This window comes from Tinamus guttatus, unplaced genomic scaffold, assembly GCF_059628265.1.
Source record: "Tinamus guttatus ecotype Peru unplaced genomic scaffold, ASM5962826v1 Tinamus_guttatus_pri_ptg000004l, whole genome shotgun sequence".
NCBI classification, from domain to species: domain Eukaryota; kingdom Metazoa; phylum Chordata; class Aves; order Tinamiformes; family Tinamidae; genus Tinamus; species Tinamus guttatus.
Genome location: NW_028288538.1, coordinates 5,293,485 through 5,308,565, shown reverse-complemented (window position 1 = coordinate 5,308,565; position 15,081 = coordinate 5,293,485). Strand labels below are relative to the sequence as shown.

Here is a 15,081-nt window from a genome sequence, read left to right as displayed (position 1 = left end):
TGATGCAAAACTGAAAGGGCAAAGGGTAAATGACTTTTATTATTATTATTATTATTAAGGTAAAAGCAAGCATTAGAACATTCAAGCCACGGGAGAAGCGCTTCATGGAAGAGAACCGCAAATTTTCTAAAAAGGTAAAAGTTTGTCTTTGGACGGAGTGCTCACATGTGCTTTAGGAAGATTTTACTTGGCATAGAATGGCTCTAGGACCAAATCTGTTTATGTGTAGAAACACTGAACACATGTAAATTCTTTGTGTGTGTATTTTTTTTCTGTATTTATTTAAATACTTGTTAACACAGAATAATCTTCTGATCTAGTTTGCATTGGTGCTTCAGGGTGGGGAGAATGACACCCACAGATGTTGTGCAGGTCACAGAACTTAAAACAAGAGGCAGATTTCTCTCTCCCATAAGGAAGAAAGCAAGTCTACATTAGTTGCTTAAAAAGTATGTAGCACTTTAGAACAACGACCATTATCCTTTCTTAGATAAAGGCATCTTATAATGATACCTTTAGGCTGTAGTTTTGTGTTATTTCTATGGACTAATCTACAGAACAGGTAGAGAAAAGGTTCTGTATTTTGATTAAATTCTATCTGCCGGTTTTCCTGAGACATTGCTCTATTGTAAAAATTGAAGGGGAATAAAGGTAGGTTTCTGTTACTGTTTTATGTAGTTTTGGCATCAAAATTTAATGTTTTTTCTTCTTTTTTTTTTTTTCTTCTGAGGGATAGGAAAATGATTCTGAAAGGTTTGGGTGTAATCACAAAGCAGGCAAGAGCTGGAGAGTGTCTCTGAAAATAGAAGCTTTATTTGTAATATATGCCCCAGCATACGTTTGTAGCTTAAATTACCCCATTTTCTGAAGCAATAGTAGGATATTAGAGTATTTGATTAAACTCCTCTTCTCCTCCCCTCCTCCCACTCAATATTTATCAGATCTTATCAAGAAATGTTGATCGCGTGAAAAAAATCACCATGGCAATATGGAATACAATACAATTCCTTCGGAGCTGCTTTCTCTGGGAGTCCACGGTAAAGAGTGTGATAGCGTTTGTGGTAAGTGGATTTCTTCTTTATTGCATAAGGCTAAGTGATATCTCGAGCGTCGCAGCACCTTCCTCCCCACCGGCTTAAAGCCACGTGTCACTTGCTGCTGTTGGCATGCAGGATGGTGCACAGAGCCCAAACTGGGGGGAAAAAATAGTGATAAAGGAAAAAGACTGCTCAGCGAGTTCTGCTGGCTTCCTAGAATAAAAAGCCCAGTTCTCTACCTGTCTGCCCTGCTTTTCAGCTCTTTCCTTTTTCCTCTTGGTAGTAAACACCCCATTTGCAGTTTTCTCATAATCCACTCAAGCACAAAAAAGGTTTTCCGTGCTTTTTATTCTGCGCTGTGACATTTTCTTCATGCTTGAAATGTTTGGCATGCCATTAAAGGTTGCAAAATTGTTTTGTGGTGGTCCAGCATGGAGGGAGGGGGGAAAGAAAAGTTTGAGTTGAGTGTTTATTAAGCAAAATAACAGCTGCATCTCCAAGATTTCCAACCCTTTTACTGTTTGTGAATTGCAAGTTGCTTCAAGATTCTTTTGAGGAAAAAACTTCACAGTATATTTGCTACAGATGAGTAAAGTGAGCCATCCCTGGGTGAAAGAAGCTCAGAGTGAAGACTGAGCTGTCTTCCACTCTGCACTTTAGACAGACAAGAAAGTAGAAGGAAAGTAAGGCTGTTCTCTGTGTTTCTGGATTTTTGCTTCTGTTTGTAGCTTATTTAAATCATATCCAGAGCTCAGTAGTTAGAGAGATGCTGACTAGTGCCTTGAAGTGTCTTTTTTCATGGAAGAGCAGAGATGCTAATTGATGGTCCCTTCCATAGGATGCATACGGATATACGGAAAGTGCCAAGAGGAAGAAAGCGTAAATAAACGTAGCCTTGGCCTCGCAGCCATAAGGTGCTGAATTGGTGATGTGCATTCGGCATCGTGGTGGTCTGAAATTGCTCCCTGTGTCACAGCTGCGAAGAGGACTGATGTGGTTGTGCAAGCTGGAGGTGGAAAGGGAGGGACATGCAGTCCTAGGGTGACATCCTGCTGCTCAGCAGGTACCTGAGCATGTGCCTAGGAGGTCTGCTGAAATAGGGACCAAAGTGCTTGTGAAGATACGTTGCATTGCCCTTGGTTTTGCTCTAGAGGTAGTCTGTGCCTGCCCTGCAAAGGGGGAATGGAGGGAGGGATGATGAGGGAGAAGGAAGCCAGGCAGGCTGTGCGATCATATAAACCTTGTTGTTTTAAGCAACCAGATATAAACAGCCATGCAAAAGAAAATCAGTGATCATCAGAGCTTTGCGATAGGCAGGGACTGCAGTATCTTGCACCTTTGTGTTTTAGTCTTTATTACTGAGTACCTCCCTTCCCATTAATGCTGCCAGCTAGGGTTTATGACAGGGGCATGTGCTGCTACTTCTGGGTGCGCAAGAGAAAAAGGAGGATGTGTAAAGAGAAGGGAAACAGAGAAGAATAGCTCAGGCAGGATGCAGATAAATAGCAAAATTGCTATCATCACATGTTCTCAATTTTAAGATACTTCATCCCCAGCTAAATTTCCTTATTAGTCTGTTCTGATGAGCGAAGACCATCCAAGAACATGTAGGTAGTTTTCATTTGCACTTTAAAAATGAGATCTTGCTTTCTGTCTGCATTCTGCAATGCTTAACCCAGTGACTTTTAACCTGAGTCATTTGTGTAGGTGCTAAGGACACAGATCAGGCCTGTTTGGGTAAAGGGAAATTAGGATTTAGTCAAGCTTGGGCGTTTTGGAAAGAGGGTTGTGTTGGAGGTGAGGTGAAATGCAAAATGTCACTTTTAGAGAAATTTGCACGGTACACAAGGAGGCCAATACAAGTAAATTCCAAAAAATAGTGAGTCAGAGGAATGAAAATCACTCATAAGTTTTACATTTCTTTATAGCATAAACTTCATGCTGACTCTGGTACCAGAATAGGCAGTATGCTGCTCATACTCAGAAATGGCTTTTGGTAATGTGCTCCTTTACGTCCATGTTGTGGTGCTGCCTGTGTGTGTGGTACTGTGTGTGCTATTTGTGAAAATTGTTCCCAGTTTTTCTGATTTTAGCCTTTAGCCTAGATTTCCAGATATGCATCATATCTCTCTCCTGTTGCACCTTTTTCTCCATTGAACCATCCACCCAGTTACTGGTGTCCAGAAAGCTGGAGTTGCATAGTGAGACATGCCTGAGGAAATGTCTGCTTGTAAGTCATTTTGTGCGATTATAAGCAGTTTGTTTTTTCCACTCATGCATATGGAAACTCATGTTCTCATCTTTCAAATGCACTTTTAAATTAAATTCTTACTCCTTCCTCCCACATATACTTGCTGCCTACCTGCTTGGCTCCCTCTCTCACAAATTTGGTCATGGAAATTAAATCCATAGTAAGAAATGAATTGTTCTTACTATACAAAATGTATTTTAAAAGTATTTCAAAAGTTAATTTTAGTCACAAAGTGATTTTTTATAAGGAATTATGCATCATTGCACATTGTGCTTGTGATTTTATACAACATAATTACACCTTCTATTGACAGTTTTCTAAGCATTAATGGCAATTATGTCATTTAATGGAATTACAGTAATTGCATTAAAAAAACTATAATCTGGTGCAAATTAAAAGGATATATCAACTGGGATTTTTACTATCATATGTGTGTATATATATATTTTTAAAGTTTTCGTGCTAGATGCAAGAGGCATTGACAAGAGCAGGTGAACTGTGGAAACCCAGCCTCCCTGGCAGCACTGCGGTGACTGGCAGGGCTTGCTGCTGATTTGCTTCGGGGTCCCTGCACACTAACCCGTGCCAGCACACTTCATTTTTCCTGGCAGTGTGTCCCGCTACATCAGGTTTAAGGCCTCTGCCCATCAAGGCTTCTGCCAGCGTGGGTACAGGTGGGAGCTATTTTTCAGGCTCAGACCTAGCTGGCAGCCTGGGTGATACAACGCGTGCAGCAGGCACGGGCAGTGCTTATTTATTCTGCAGTGACATTGCAGAGTGATACGTCTTTTATTGCTGGGTTGATACGGGGAGGAAAGGAAGGAGTATGTGGTGGTGTAACATAGTGGGGTTGTAACACAGAGGTTCTGGTCAGACCCACTGCAGGTAGGTGGTGATGGGCATCTGGGGAAACGACAAGTTTCATACTGGTTTGAGTCACTTTGGGCTTCCCAAAAATGCAGTTGATACAAGTTTAAGCAAGCCTTGGAAATCATGTCCATGGGGCAGCTGCCCTACAGAGTAGGGGAACCCCCATACTCCAGGTCTGGAGGTTTCTGCAGCAGAGGTGGGATTCTAGGGCCCTTTACCAGGTAGGAGCTTAAAGCTCTGCAAATCCAGAAGGAGCTCAGTCTAGAGGTTGACAGATGCTTTTTTAGCACTGGTCTCTTCAGCTGTGGGAATTGAACTGCCTGGGGAATCACAGATTTTATGCAGTCCCGTATATACAAATAGTGCATGCATTTTAATTTATTCCCCTGTTCCCTGCTGATTTTCTCATCCTTAATCATAGAATCATAGAATGCTTAGGGTTGGAAGGGACCTCTAGAGATCATCTAGTCCAACCCCCCTGCATACGCAGGGACACCTAAAGCACGTGGCACAGGACTGCATCCAAGCGGGTTTTGAAGATCTCCAGAGAAGGAGACTCCACAACCTCTCTGGGCAGCCTGTTCCAGTGCTCTGTCACCCTCACTGTTAAGAAATTTTTCCTTAAGTTCCTATGGAATTTTTGATGTCCAGCGCAGGGCTACAAGGATGATCAGGGGCCTGGAACATCTGCCCTATGAGGAGAGGCTGAGGGAGCTGGGCCTGTTCAGCCTGGAGAAGAGAAGGCTGAGAGGGGATCTAATCAGTGTATATAAATACCTCAAGGGAGGGAGTGCAGAGGACGGTCATGGTCTCTTTTCAGTGGTGGCCACTGATAGGACTAGAGGAAATGGCCGGAAACTGAAACATCCTTAAGGTATCTAGCTTTGAGGACAGGCAGCACTTAAGCATTTCTAGCAAACAAAGGTTCATTCTTCCAACTGAAGAACAGCAAGGCATGCCTTCTCCAAATAACACGGGTACATATGCACACCCCTCTGCTCATTTGCTTCAGTTCTAATCTGGAATAACAGAGATAGATGACTTGGACTCCGCAGCCTGTGAACTTCTTGGCGTCTATGCTGAGTCTGCTGGTTAGCACACTGCCATTTCAGCTTGTGATATGGGAGCTGGATCTGAGCCCAATTGAACTCATCTCATAGAGGAGACACCAAACATCTTATTAGGCATGAGCAATTTTTAATCCCTGTTGAACTTAGCTATATTTATACTGATGACCTACAGGTAAAAGGCTGGTAAATTGTTGACAGTGTCCTCTAAAATTGTTAATCGCCTATCAGTACGAGGGAAATGCCTTTTTTTTGCCTTTTTTTCCCCCCTAAAAATATGTTTATTAACTCAAAATCTAAGCCTTATGTAGTTTACGTGGTGTGAGGTTTTCCATTCTGTGTGTGGACTTGCATCTCCTATGTGTCGTGCTTAGACTTTCCCAAGCAGATGTGAAACCTTCTGCTCCTGTTCATATTGAGCATAAAGCAATAGTAGATGTGGACAGAACATGCAAATAAAACATCCAGTTTGACATGAGTAAGTCATTTTGTACAACAAAATGACTCATTTTTTTTCCCTTTCATTTTTGAGAATTTGGGGGATTTTTTGTACAGTAAAAGAAATGTTTAGGACAAAAGGCTTAACAGGGTAGACAAGTAATCTTTGGAGAAATGAGACCAGTAACTGCTCTGGAATCCCAACAACCTGATTTTCCAAAGAAATAGAGAAGACCTCTTTGATGGGCTGCCTTGGTCGTCTGGCCAACCCAGGAGAAGATGGAGAGTGATTTTGACTAAAACCCGAATGATCAGTACATGATAACTCACTTTTCTATAGTTGTGAAGGAAGATGCTCTTCTACATGAACTTCTCCAAAATCTTCATTTTCCCTGTGAATAGTCAGCTAATTTTGAACCAGAAACTGCTTGATAAAAAGCACAAACCACCCTGCCATTTGACTACATGTGTAACTGATGAGAGGGTATAGTCTTTTTTTCTTCTTTTCTTCCTTCCTAGCTGAAGACAAAATATAAAACATTGCTCCCAAAGTATTTGGGAACAGCATTAAAGCAGTGGTAGATTAAAATGTCTCCACATTAAAAAGCTAAATAAAATGAATAGATGTAATCCTGAGGAAAGGGAGAAGAATGAGTATTCTTCAAACACTGAATAGGGAACTTGGAAAAAGAACGAACTTTTAAAAAAAAAAAAAAAAAAAAAAAAGGGCAAAAAGTATTAATGCAAAAGAGATGGTCTTACTTCTGCTGTACTATGCAGCCTTTGCTAAGGGCTTTTTTCACCCTGTTTGCAGTTTGCATTTTGCTACAATTTTAAGGAAGCAGCAGGCAAAGGGATGAATGCTGATTTTATCTAAATAGGGAAGCTGTGAAATAGCACTCTGATACAAAAATTAGTTCCCGTTTAAGACTCGAGTCTAGCCCTGAACGAGTAGTGAAAGACGGTGTTTCAAGAACTGGCTCTGGTAATTAATTCTTCAACCCCCCCCTACCATTTTCTCCCCCTGTCTACCCCTAGCAAAGGCACCTCTTCGCACTGAGTGTCTCAAACGGCAGTGAAAAGGCTAGATCCAGAAGTATGTTTTTATTTCCAACTATTATATCCCAGTAAAAGCATTTTCCTAATGACAGAGGAAACACTTACATCCTGCTTCCTCCACACTGCTCACGGCAGCGCCTGTGAAAATCCAACACTCGTGCCCGGAAAGCCGTCAGGAGCGTGTTACTGACACATGCACAGAACTGCTCCGATGAGAAACAGGCTTCTTGAGGCCATTAAAGGTGAAGATTTTACCCTTCTCACAGCATTTTTTTTTTTTAATTCCAATATTATTCTCCTGCGGTTGAGGGGCATACGATTTAAGCTTGAGATCCCAGGATCTGCTTTGCTGCAGCCGTTGAAATTCCTGGAATAGCAACAGTGATACTGATGATGCTAAGCGACACACGGCAAAGTAAACACATGTTATTTCCAGCTCTTTCAAAAATGCAAGAACAAACAAGGACAAAGTTAATAGGGAAATAACCACTTAGGAGCTTGACAACACTATAAACAAGATTTAAAGAAACAAAGTTTGAATTTCTGGAGTGAGAGTGAGATGGAGCTTAGCAGTGACAGACACAAGGGCTCTTTTTAGCTTTAAAAATAGTCCTGTGTTTCTAGCTTGGGAGTTCAGGGATTTGCTTTTTACCAGTGAAATCTTCCAAATAAAATTAACAAAAATGCTTCCTGTGAGGCTTAATGAGGTATTTCTCCTTATAACGAGTTCCTTGCTTTTGGAGCTGGGGAGCTACATCTTAAATTATGGACGTGTGTCTACGCTGTGCTTGTGAGTGATATTGTGCTGTCTGTGTTGTGTGTTGCAAACTTGTGTGCATTGTGCAGGAATCATTCCCACAGCTCCGGTAGCGAGTGGAATCCTAATCCCTGCTTCTCTCTTTCTCCCTCTAATCGCACTACATTGTTTTTACGTGATGATCAAACCTTTTAATATATTCATAGCGACTAATCTGCATAGTCAAAATGTTCAGGTAAAGGCCCCATTCTGCATCTATGCAGCCAGTCAGTTGGAATATATATGCAGGTATCTGAAGAAAAAAATTAAGGCAATGCAGAGGGTTAGGAATTCAGCTTTGTTTTGGGCTGGATGTATCCGAAGAACCTGCCTGTGCTGACATACACATACCTTTCTGTCTCTGGAAGTGAGTAATACATAGTTTTCTTCTGTTTGGCTATGTAATGACAGCCCACAAAGGCAATGGGAGATGTGCAAACATTTTGTCTAATTAAAAAAAAAAAGAACAAAAACAAACAAACAAACAAAAACATAATAATGCAAAAGGGCTCTTTATAGCTCAAACATGAACTGCATGGGAGCAATTCTGCCCAGCTTTGGGCTCAAGTTGTGACCTGTTGGAGTACTCTGCTCAGCGCTTGCATTTCCAGCTAATTCGATACTGCTTTTTTTTATTATTATTTTTTTTTATTATTTTTTTTTGCGGTGGGAGCTTTGTCGTTTGCTTCTAAGCTGTCATTTTTATTAGTCTCCCCGGCTGCTCTTTTTGGGCTCTCGTCAGGTGGTGTGTGTTGTGCATTGTGTGCCGGGCTTGGCAGGCGGCAGGTCCTTTTATTGCCATACGACGTGGGCGTGCTTGCCGCGGTGGCCTGTAATTATACCCACCACAGGTGACAGTTACAAGGGAGCTTCGGTAATAATTTTAGCTGCCTGATCTGATGTTTATGAAGACAGAACCCTCTTTGTGGTCTGGCTGGAGTTTGCTGTATTGTAGTGTGCTTTAACTGCTTGATTTATGAAACCTTTATATATACATACACACACATATGTGTGTATATATATACACACACACACACATATATATAAAAATATATGTCTATGCATATGTATGTATTTTTATATATATGCTTATATACACATTATATATATACACACACACAAATATCTCATGTCTTTGGAAGTTTTGCAAGAGATCATTGTTGAGCTTAAACGCTCTTGTACATTTTCTATTTATCTTTGCATCTATACTTTATTTTGCATATATTTTGGATTTATTTTGCTCTGCCCAGCAAGATAAAATTGGACTCCTGCTCGTTGCTGGTTTTCTTTATGTATTTGACGTTGTTGAACTCCTGTTTCTAACCACATATGAGCAGATTCACTCTCTTAGCTCAGTCTAATCACCGATAGCATGTGAGCATCTCTTTCGTCCATGGGTTTTTGGTTATTTTATAACGGATCAAACTTGCTATCTCTGAAAGCAGGGGCTGACTCTTTCGCTCTCAATGGAATTGCAAAACTTGCTTATGCCAAAGGTGAATTTAGCTCACGGTTCTTTCTGTCATCGTGCAAATTTACACCCCGATGTTAGGAATTTGCTCAAAAAAAATCTGGGAAAGGTTGAAATGCACACTGTCTGAAAGCAGGCTTTTTTCTTTCAGTTAGTGTGTTCTGAGCTTTTTGGATAAAGAAGTTTCAAATCTTTTAAAATCTTTTGAATTGTGAAAAAGCAGGAATTTGTAACTCTTACCAATTGACTGAGAAGCAACAGGAGTCTATTAGCATCCATTTGCTAGCTCATCTGGTCCTAACGAGATGACTTTCCATGTCATGAGCCAGTGGCTTTTATTTTCCCAATTTGCCTGTTGCCTTCCCTAAAAGTTTGCTGTACTCAAGGAGTTGGAATTGTACAAACAAAGATGAAATTAGAATTTTAGGTTTAATGAATGCAACATCTGTGTGTGACTCATGAGTGTGTGAGAGGGAGGCTGCTTGCCCTGTCACTGTGGGCAATATCATAATTCGAAATGCTGATACGGAAACTTCCCTAAATGCTACATGCATTATACTGATATTATGCAAGTTTAACCCAGCATAGAGACTGATTTTGCTAACAGAACCAGGGAGAAAAGATGTCGGAAGTCTCTCATACTTACTGTGAGAAATGCATGTATTAGAAAGTGAAATTATCACTAAAAATAAAACTATTTTTTACTTTTAATGTAGTTTTTTCTATTCTTTTTTTTCCCAGAAATCTCATGTGTATTGATTTTCTTTCAGTCTATCTGCTTGGTTTTGTCTCATGTTTCCCATTACTTTGACCTGGCACCTTCTAGAAATTACTTTAAAACACTGAGTTTTGCAGGAAGATTGTAGACATTAACTACCATTTCCTTTGTCATTGCTGAAATAATCCTATTGATATTTGATTTTTGTTTCTTCATTAAAAAAAAATCCTTTAACAGGGGTGTAAGCTTAGAGCAGTGCATTCCTTAAAAAATACACACGTGTGTGTATATGTATGTATATACACACATGCACACACACACCCACACATGCTATTTTCATTCGTCTAAAATGAGGGAACATGTAGAGCTATGTCTGTGGGGGGTGTAATCAGTGTAACTCCCTTAAACCTCAGGAGAACTGTGTTATTCAACATCAGTTAAAAATCTCCATTCTCATTTTGGAGCAAATCCGGTTTAATGTCAGTAACTGGTTTCCAGAGGAGCCCAAAGATCCTGTAGGTGGCGATGCACTCTCAGGAATGGGCAAAGTCCTCCTTTTTGTCAGATTTCTTTTTCTTGTTTCTTTTTTTTTTTTTTTTCCTCTCTCGCAGGTTTTCTTGCTTGAACTATTTTATTTTTAATTTAATTCACCCATTCTCTCAGCGCTAATCTAACACTAGTTGCAGAAATCTTGACAACTGGAAGAAATTTCATATTTGAAGGTAATGCAACATTTTGGTTTTATGATGGAGACAGAGGCGCCTTAAGGGGTTTATCTTAAGCCGTTCTTTTTCTTTTTGTTTTGTTTTGTTTGAAATGAGAAAAAGAGCTGGATTCTTTACAAGACCTGAAATATAAGAATTAGCATTGAAGCTGCATAGCCAATATATTTTTTAAAAAGCCTGTTTTCTTCTTTTTCAGTTCTGCTTTTCTTCACTAGTGTCTAAGATGTGTCTCAGAGGTTAGATGTAAGCAACCTGCAAGTCCTAAGGTGTTCAACATAGAGTTGTTTAAGGATTGCAGTAATTAGAAAAATTACCTAAATCAGAATATCACGTCCAACAACAATTTCCATTTATACTCTTTTTTCACACTCTCGGGCAAATGAAACTGAAAGGCTGGGGCAGATGCAAAGTCCCGAAAACTCTGACCAGAAAAAAACAAACAATCAAAAAAAACCCCAAACCCTACAAATCCCAAATAAAATTTGAACTAGTAATTATGAATAGATTGGAGTATTGCCACAGTTAAGAATTGCATTAGTACCAATGATATCCCTGAGTTTTGGTGTCTTCCCCCTACCACTTCATTAAATTGTAATAACAAATCTTAATTGTTGGCATGTGCATCATAGTCAGGCTTAGCTTGGTTTCAGGTGCTCTTTTTATTTTGTTTGAAATGCAGTGCTGTGATCTTGACACATGCTAACAAATAAAAAACATGAAGTGTTTTATACTAGTCTAATATGCTGATTTATTAAGTTAACTGAACTCCTGGAAAGACAGAATGTTTTCTGATAGGTGCGTGTCGTGTGAGCAAAAATCCAAACTAGAACAACCTTTATTTTCTTTTCTTGTGCAGAGCAGTACCTTGTTTTGGGAGAAGTTACTGTCTGTTGTGCTTTCCTTCAGCCTTTAATGGAATATAGTAACTGCAGAGCTTTGTATCAAAGCCATTTGTCAACTTTCATTAGGTGTATTCTATTGTTTGTTCAGATTAGAAATAACTGCATTACACTTCGGCTTTGAAGGCTGGTTTGTTTTTAAATATACTGGGTATATGTGACCTTTTTGTCATTTTTGATGCACTCAGTTTGACAATAGTTGGGATACACAGTTAAACAGCAGCAAAAAATGCTCCACAAAAGCCACTGTTGGTGGGTCTAGGAAAGGAAAACAAAATTTTGCAAGTAATACAAAATATTAATGCAGTAATACCAAGTATTATCAGCTAGCAATATGCCTCTGATAGATGGCATGGAGGAAAAAAGAGCAGGTAGTGTGAATGCAGCAGCCAGTCTTACCAAGCCATTATGCACTGTCCATATGAGCGATGTTCAGATGTGGCCTCTGTCAGAAGATGATGACATGGAGGGCTAATTCCATTAAAAAATGCACTAAGCAAATTTTCTTAAAATGTTTAGAATATTAAATGTAAAATGCACAATTGATTCAGTGATATTAGCTTTTTTATTAAAAAAAAAAAAAGAAGAAGAAACGGAACATGCCCATCAGGAATTAGATGATGACTTGTTCTAGCCGTTAATAAAACTTCCCCAGATACTTTCTTGTACACATTTGGGAAAATTATTTGCAATGATAGATTTCAATTTCCTTAATAAACTAGACCTGCCTTTCTAATTCCCTTTCCCTCAAGCTCCTCCACAGGGGTTAAGAAATTAAGTATTTTGAACTTATTATCAGACAACTGTTTCTATGAATAAAGAACAAGTTATGCTTTTTAAAAAACAGATTTATATTCCAAAAATAGGAAATAAACAGTGATGGTGAAAAAGAAATACGAGATTATTAGAAATAAACCATTCTGCAGAGCTAATCTGGATTGTTTAAATTTTTTTTCCTTGTTTTTTTTTTTTTTCCCTCCCCTGAGGAATAGTAGTTTTGTAGTGTCGTGCATTTTAATGACTTTCCTGCCATCTATGTTAAAAGTTGCATGAATGCTAGCAGAGATGGGGGTCCTTTTAATGCACAATGAATACTGTCTTATGCACTGCTACCTATAGCAGCACAAGCGGAGTGACTATGAGATCAAATGGGCTGGTTAAAAAGCCTTAGGGAAGCATTATGTGTCTGAGGTCTGATCTATTGTCTGGAAGGTCGGAGAGTGTTAATGCACTCTGCAAAGATTAGACTCCCTCTCTAATTGCTCCAACACTTCCTTAAAGGATTTAAACAGTCAGGAAAGGTGACGCTCCTTGTCAATTTTTGTCTTCTGACAGCCGTTGAAGTTTATCTGTCTTTCCACGGAGACCACTAGATCACGTAAACCAGGCGGTGTCAAAGGCAGGGACCCTGAATTAGGGCTAAGAGCAATGAGCGCTGTTATTTGCAGCTTTTTTCAGCATCTGTATGCCTCAAAGTTTAGGGATAGGACAGGTTTCAACACTTCCTTCCCATTCAGTTTTCGAAGGGGACTCCCTATGTGCCCAGAAATGCTTAATTTACCGAGTTTGGTGAAAACTCATTCTTTGAATTTGGGAGTAGATCTGAATATGGCCTACCCTTTCCATAGCATGCTTGGTGCCTCCCCACAGCAGCTCTGCCATTGAATTTGTCCACTGGATTAAACCCACGGAAAAGTACCTTGTGCAATTTAGATACTTGAAAATTAGAAGCCCCGAGTGGTTTTGTTGCTGATTTATAGGATTAAGCTGTTAGTGAGTCGTGTTTGCAAAGGGTGGCTCTTCTCTTGCGTTGGGGTTGTCTTGGGGTTGTATCTCACTCAAAGAGATAGGGATGGAAAAGTGTGAATGTTACTGAGGAAGGAGAAATGGAGCTCAACCCCAATAGGATGTGGAACACTGAGTATTTCTGCAACAAGGCCATGGTACCCTAATGCTCTCGGTAGGGTTATGTTATTGTAACAAGGGTGAAATTTGAGCCTTTTTTTTTTTTTTTCTTTCCCTTAAATGCCCATTTCTGCTTTACAGACAGCTATGAGGATGTCCTGTTCCACACAACAGATCCTGCTGAACAAACCAGCATCCTGTAGTTTTTTTCCTGGTCAATCACAAGGCTTTTTAACTTGATGACATCTGTATTTTTGGTAGCCGTGTAAAGTATCAGTTTGTTGGTGCATGTAATCCACCTCACACCTCTGTAAACATGACTTATATAAATATATGTATTTAATTTTTCTTTTATAGACTCTGAGCAGATAACCAATTCAGATGTTCAAAGGAGAAAAGCAGAGTTTTTAAATTATTTCCTCCCCCCCCCTTTTTTTTTTTTTTTTTTTTTTTCCTAATAGCCCTTTTGGCTCTGAATTGGAATTGAGGAGCAGAATTCAAGTGCATTCAGTTTGTTCTCACATGGGTCTTTCCTCCTTCCTTTCCTGCATAGCATGTTCCTTTGCACTGTTGCTATATTACATGAAATGTTTCATCTGTATATAAAAATTAAAAATTCAAACAAAAATCTGGCCCACTTGAAGAACAGGCCCTTTGGGCATATGGTTCATTATGCATATTCGTTTAATTACTAAAACACTTGGGATGTCTCTACTGCCCTTGCTTTCAACTTGTAAAGTTGGATCTGTTCTGCAGCACAGAATATGTTGAACAGGCATGTGTCATAAAGGACTTCAGTTTTCTCCTATTTAAAACTCTATCTAATGTTCTTGGCTGGATTGTTAGAATTTAGTGAATATTAGTTTAATGCACCGCATCAAAACAGCAATTCAGAATCTCTTTTCCCGTAGCACCTTCTCTAACCCCAAAAAGGTAAGTTTTACAGTGGTTAGATCGTAGTTGTGTTTACTATAGAAGTAATGTGAGACTAAGGCTTTAGATTTCAGGCACATTCCCACAAAGCACCTAAAGTCACACGTTAAGGCCGTATAACTTTTATTAGCTAAGAAGGGATTGCTGTGATAGTGTGACTTTAATTGATTTTCAGGGCAAACAGGTGGTGATGGTTTAGGCATCCCCTAGTCTCCTGCCATTCCTAATTTGGAGCTGCACATATAATAGCTTTATTAAAATAAACAATCTTCTGGCTTTAGTTTCACCTGAACAGCTGCCTTAAATTGCAAGAAGGTCTTGCAGTATTTTTTTTCTCTTCTGATTGTTCCACACTTCAGAAAGCAAGATGCTATAGGTGTCTTACTGAAAGAAAATATTACATAGTCGTGCTGTCGATAGTTAGGATTTGTGTGTGTGTTTTGCTGCTGTTGTTGCTGGCTTAAATTAGCAACGTATTTAGGGTATAATTACCATGAGTGTCCCAGTCATCTTTGTGTGTTTGTTCTGTAATGCAGCAGTTTTGTCACAATGCAGATTATGAACCTGCTAAAATTGCTCGAGTGCTGTAATCGCTCTCCTTTATGAGGCTGCAACGTGCATGCTAGAAGTGGGGGAGGCTGGGGGGCTTGATTGCTGTTTTTCCTGTGCTCTTGCCTGTGGAAGCGCAGTCTCTGCGAGAGACCCTTGGGAGTCCCTTGTGTTCCCTAGACAGGGAAAGAGAAAAATCGGAAAGTCTTTGCCAGAAAGGATGTCATCTTAGAGTGATGTTTTACAGTGGGTTTTAGATTTTTTTTCTTTTTTCTTTTTTTTTTCTTTTTTTTTAAAGTTTTTGAGATGTGGATTTACTGGGATTATTCTTTTTGTCTTTTTATTTTTTTTTCTTAGTGACTC

At 39.5% G+C, this 15,081-nt stretch overlaps 1 protein-coding gene across 1 annotated transcript in view; it reads left to right on the top strand.

Annotated features, from left to right (window-relative positions):
• Window positions 1–15,081, top strand: part of MCTP2 (multiple C2 and transmembrane domain containing 2) — a 95,570-nt gene that overhangs the window by 52,954 nt on the left and 27,535 nt on the right. Inside the window, exons 15-16 of the mRNA XM_088539663.1 lie at window positions 60–134; window positions 942–1,061. Of these exons, the coding sequence (XP_088395789.1) occupies window positions 60–134; window positions 942–1,061 (195 nt within the window). The remainder of the gene's footprint in view (window positions 1–59; window positions 135–941; window positions 1,062–15,081) is intronic.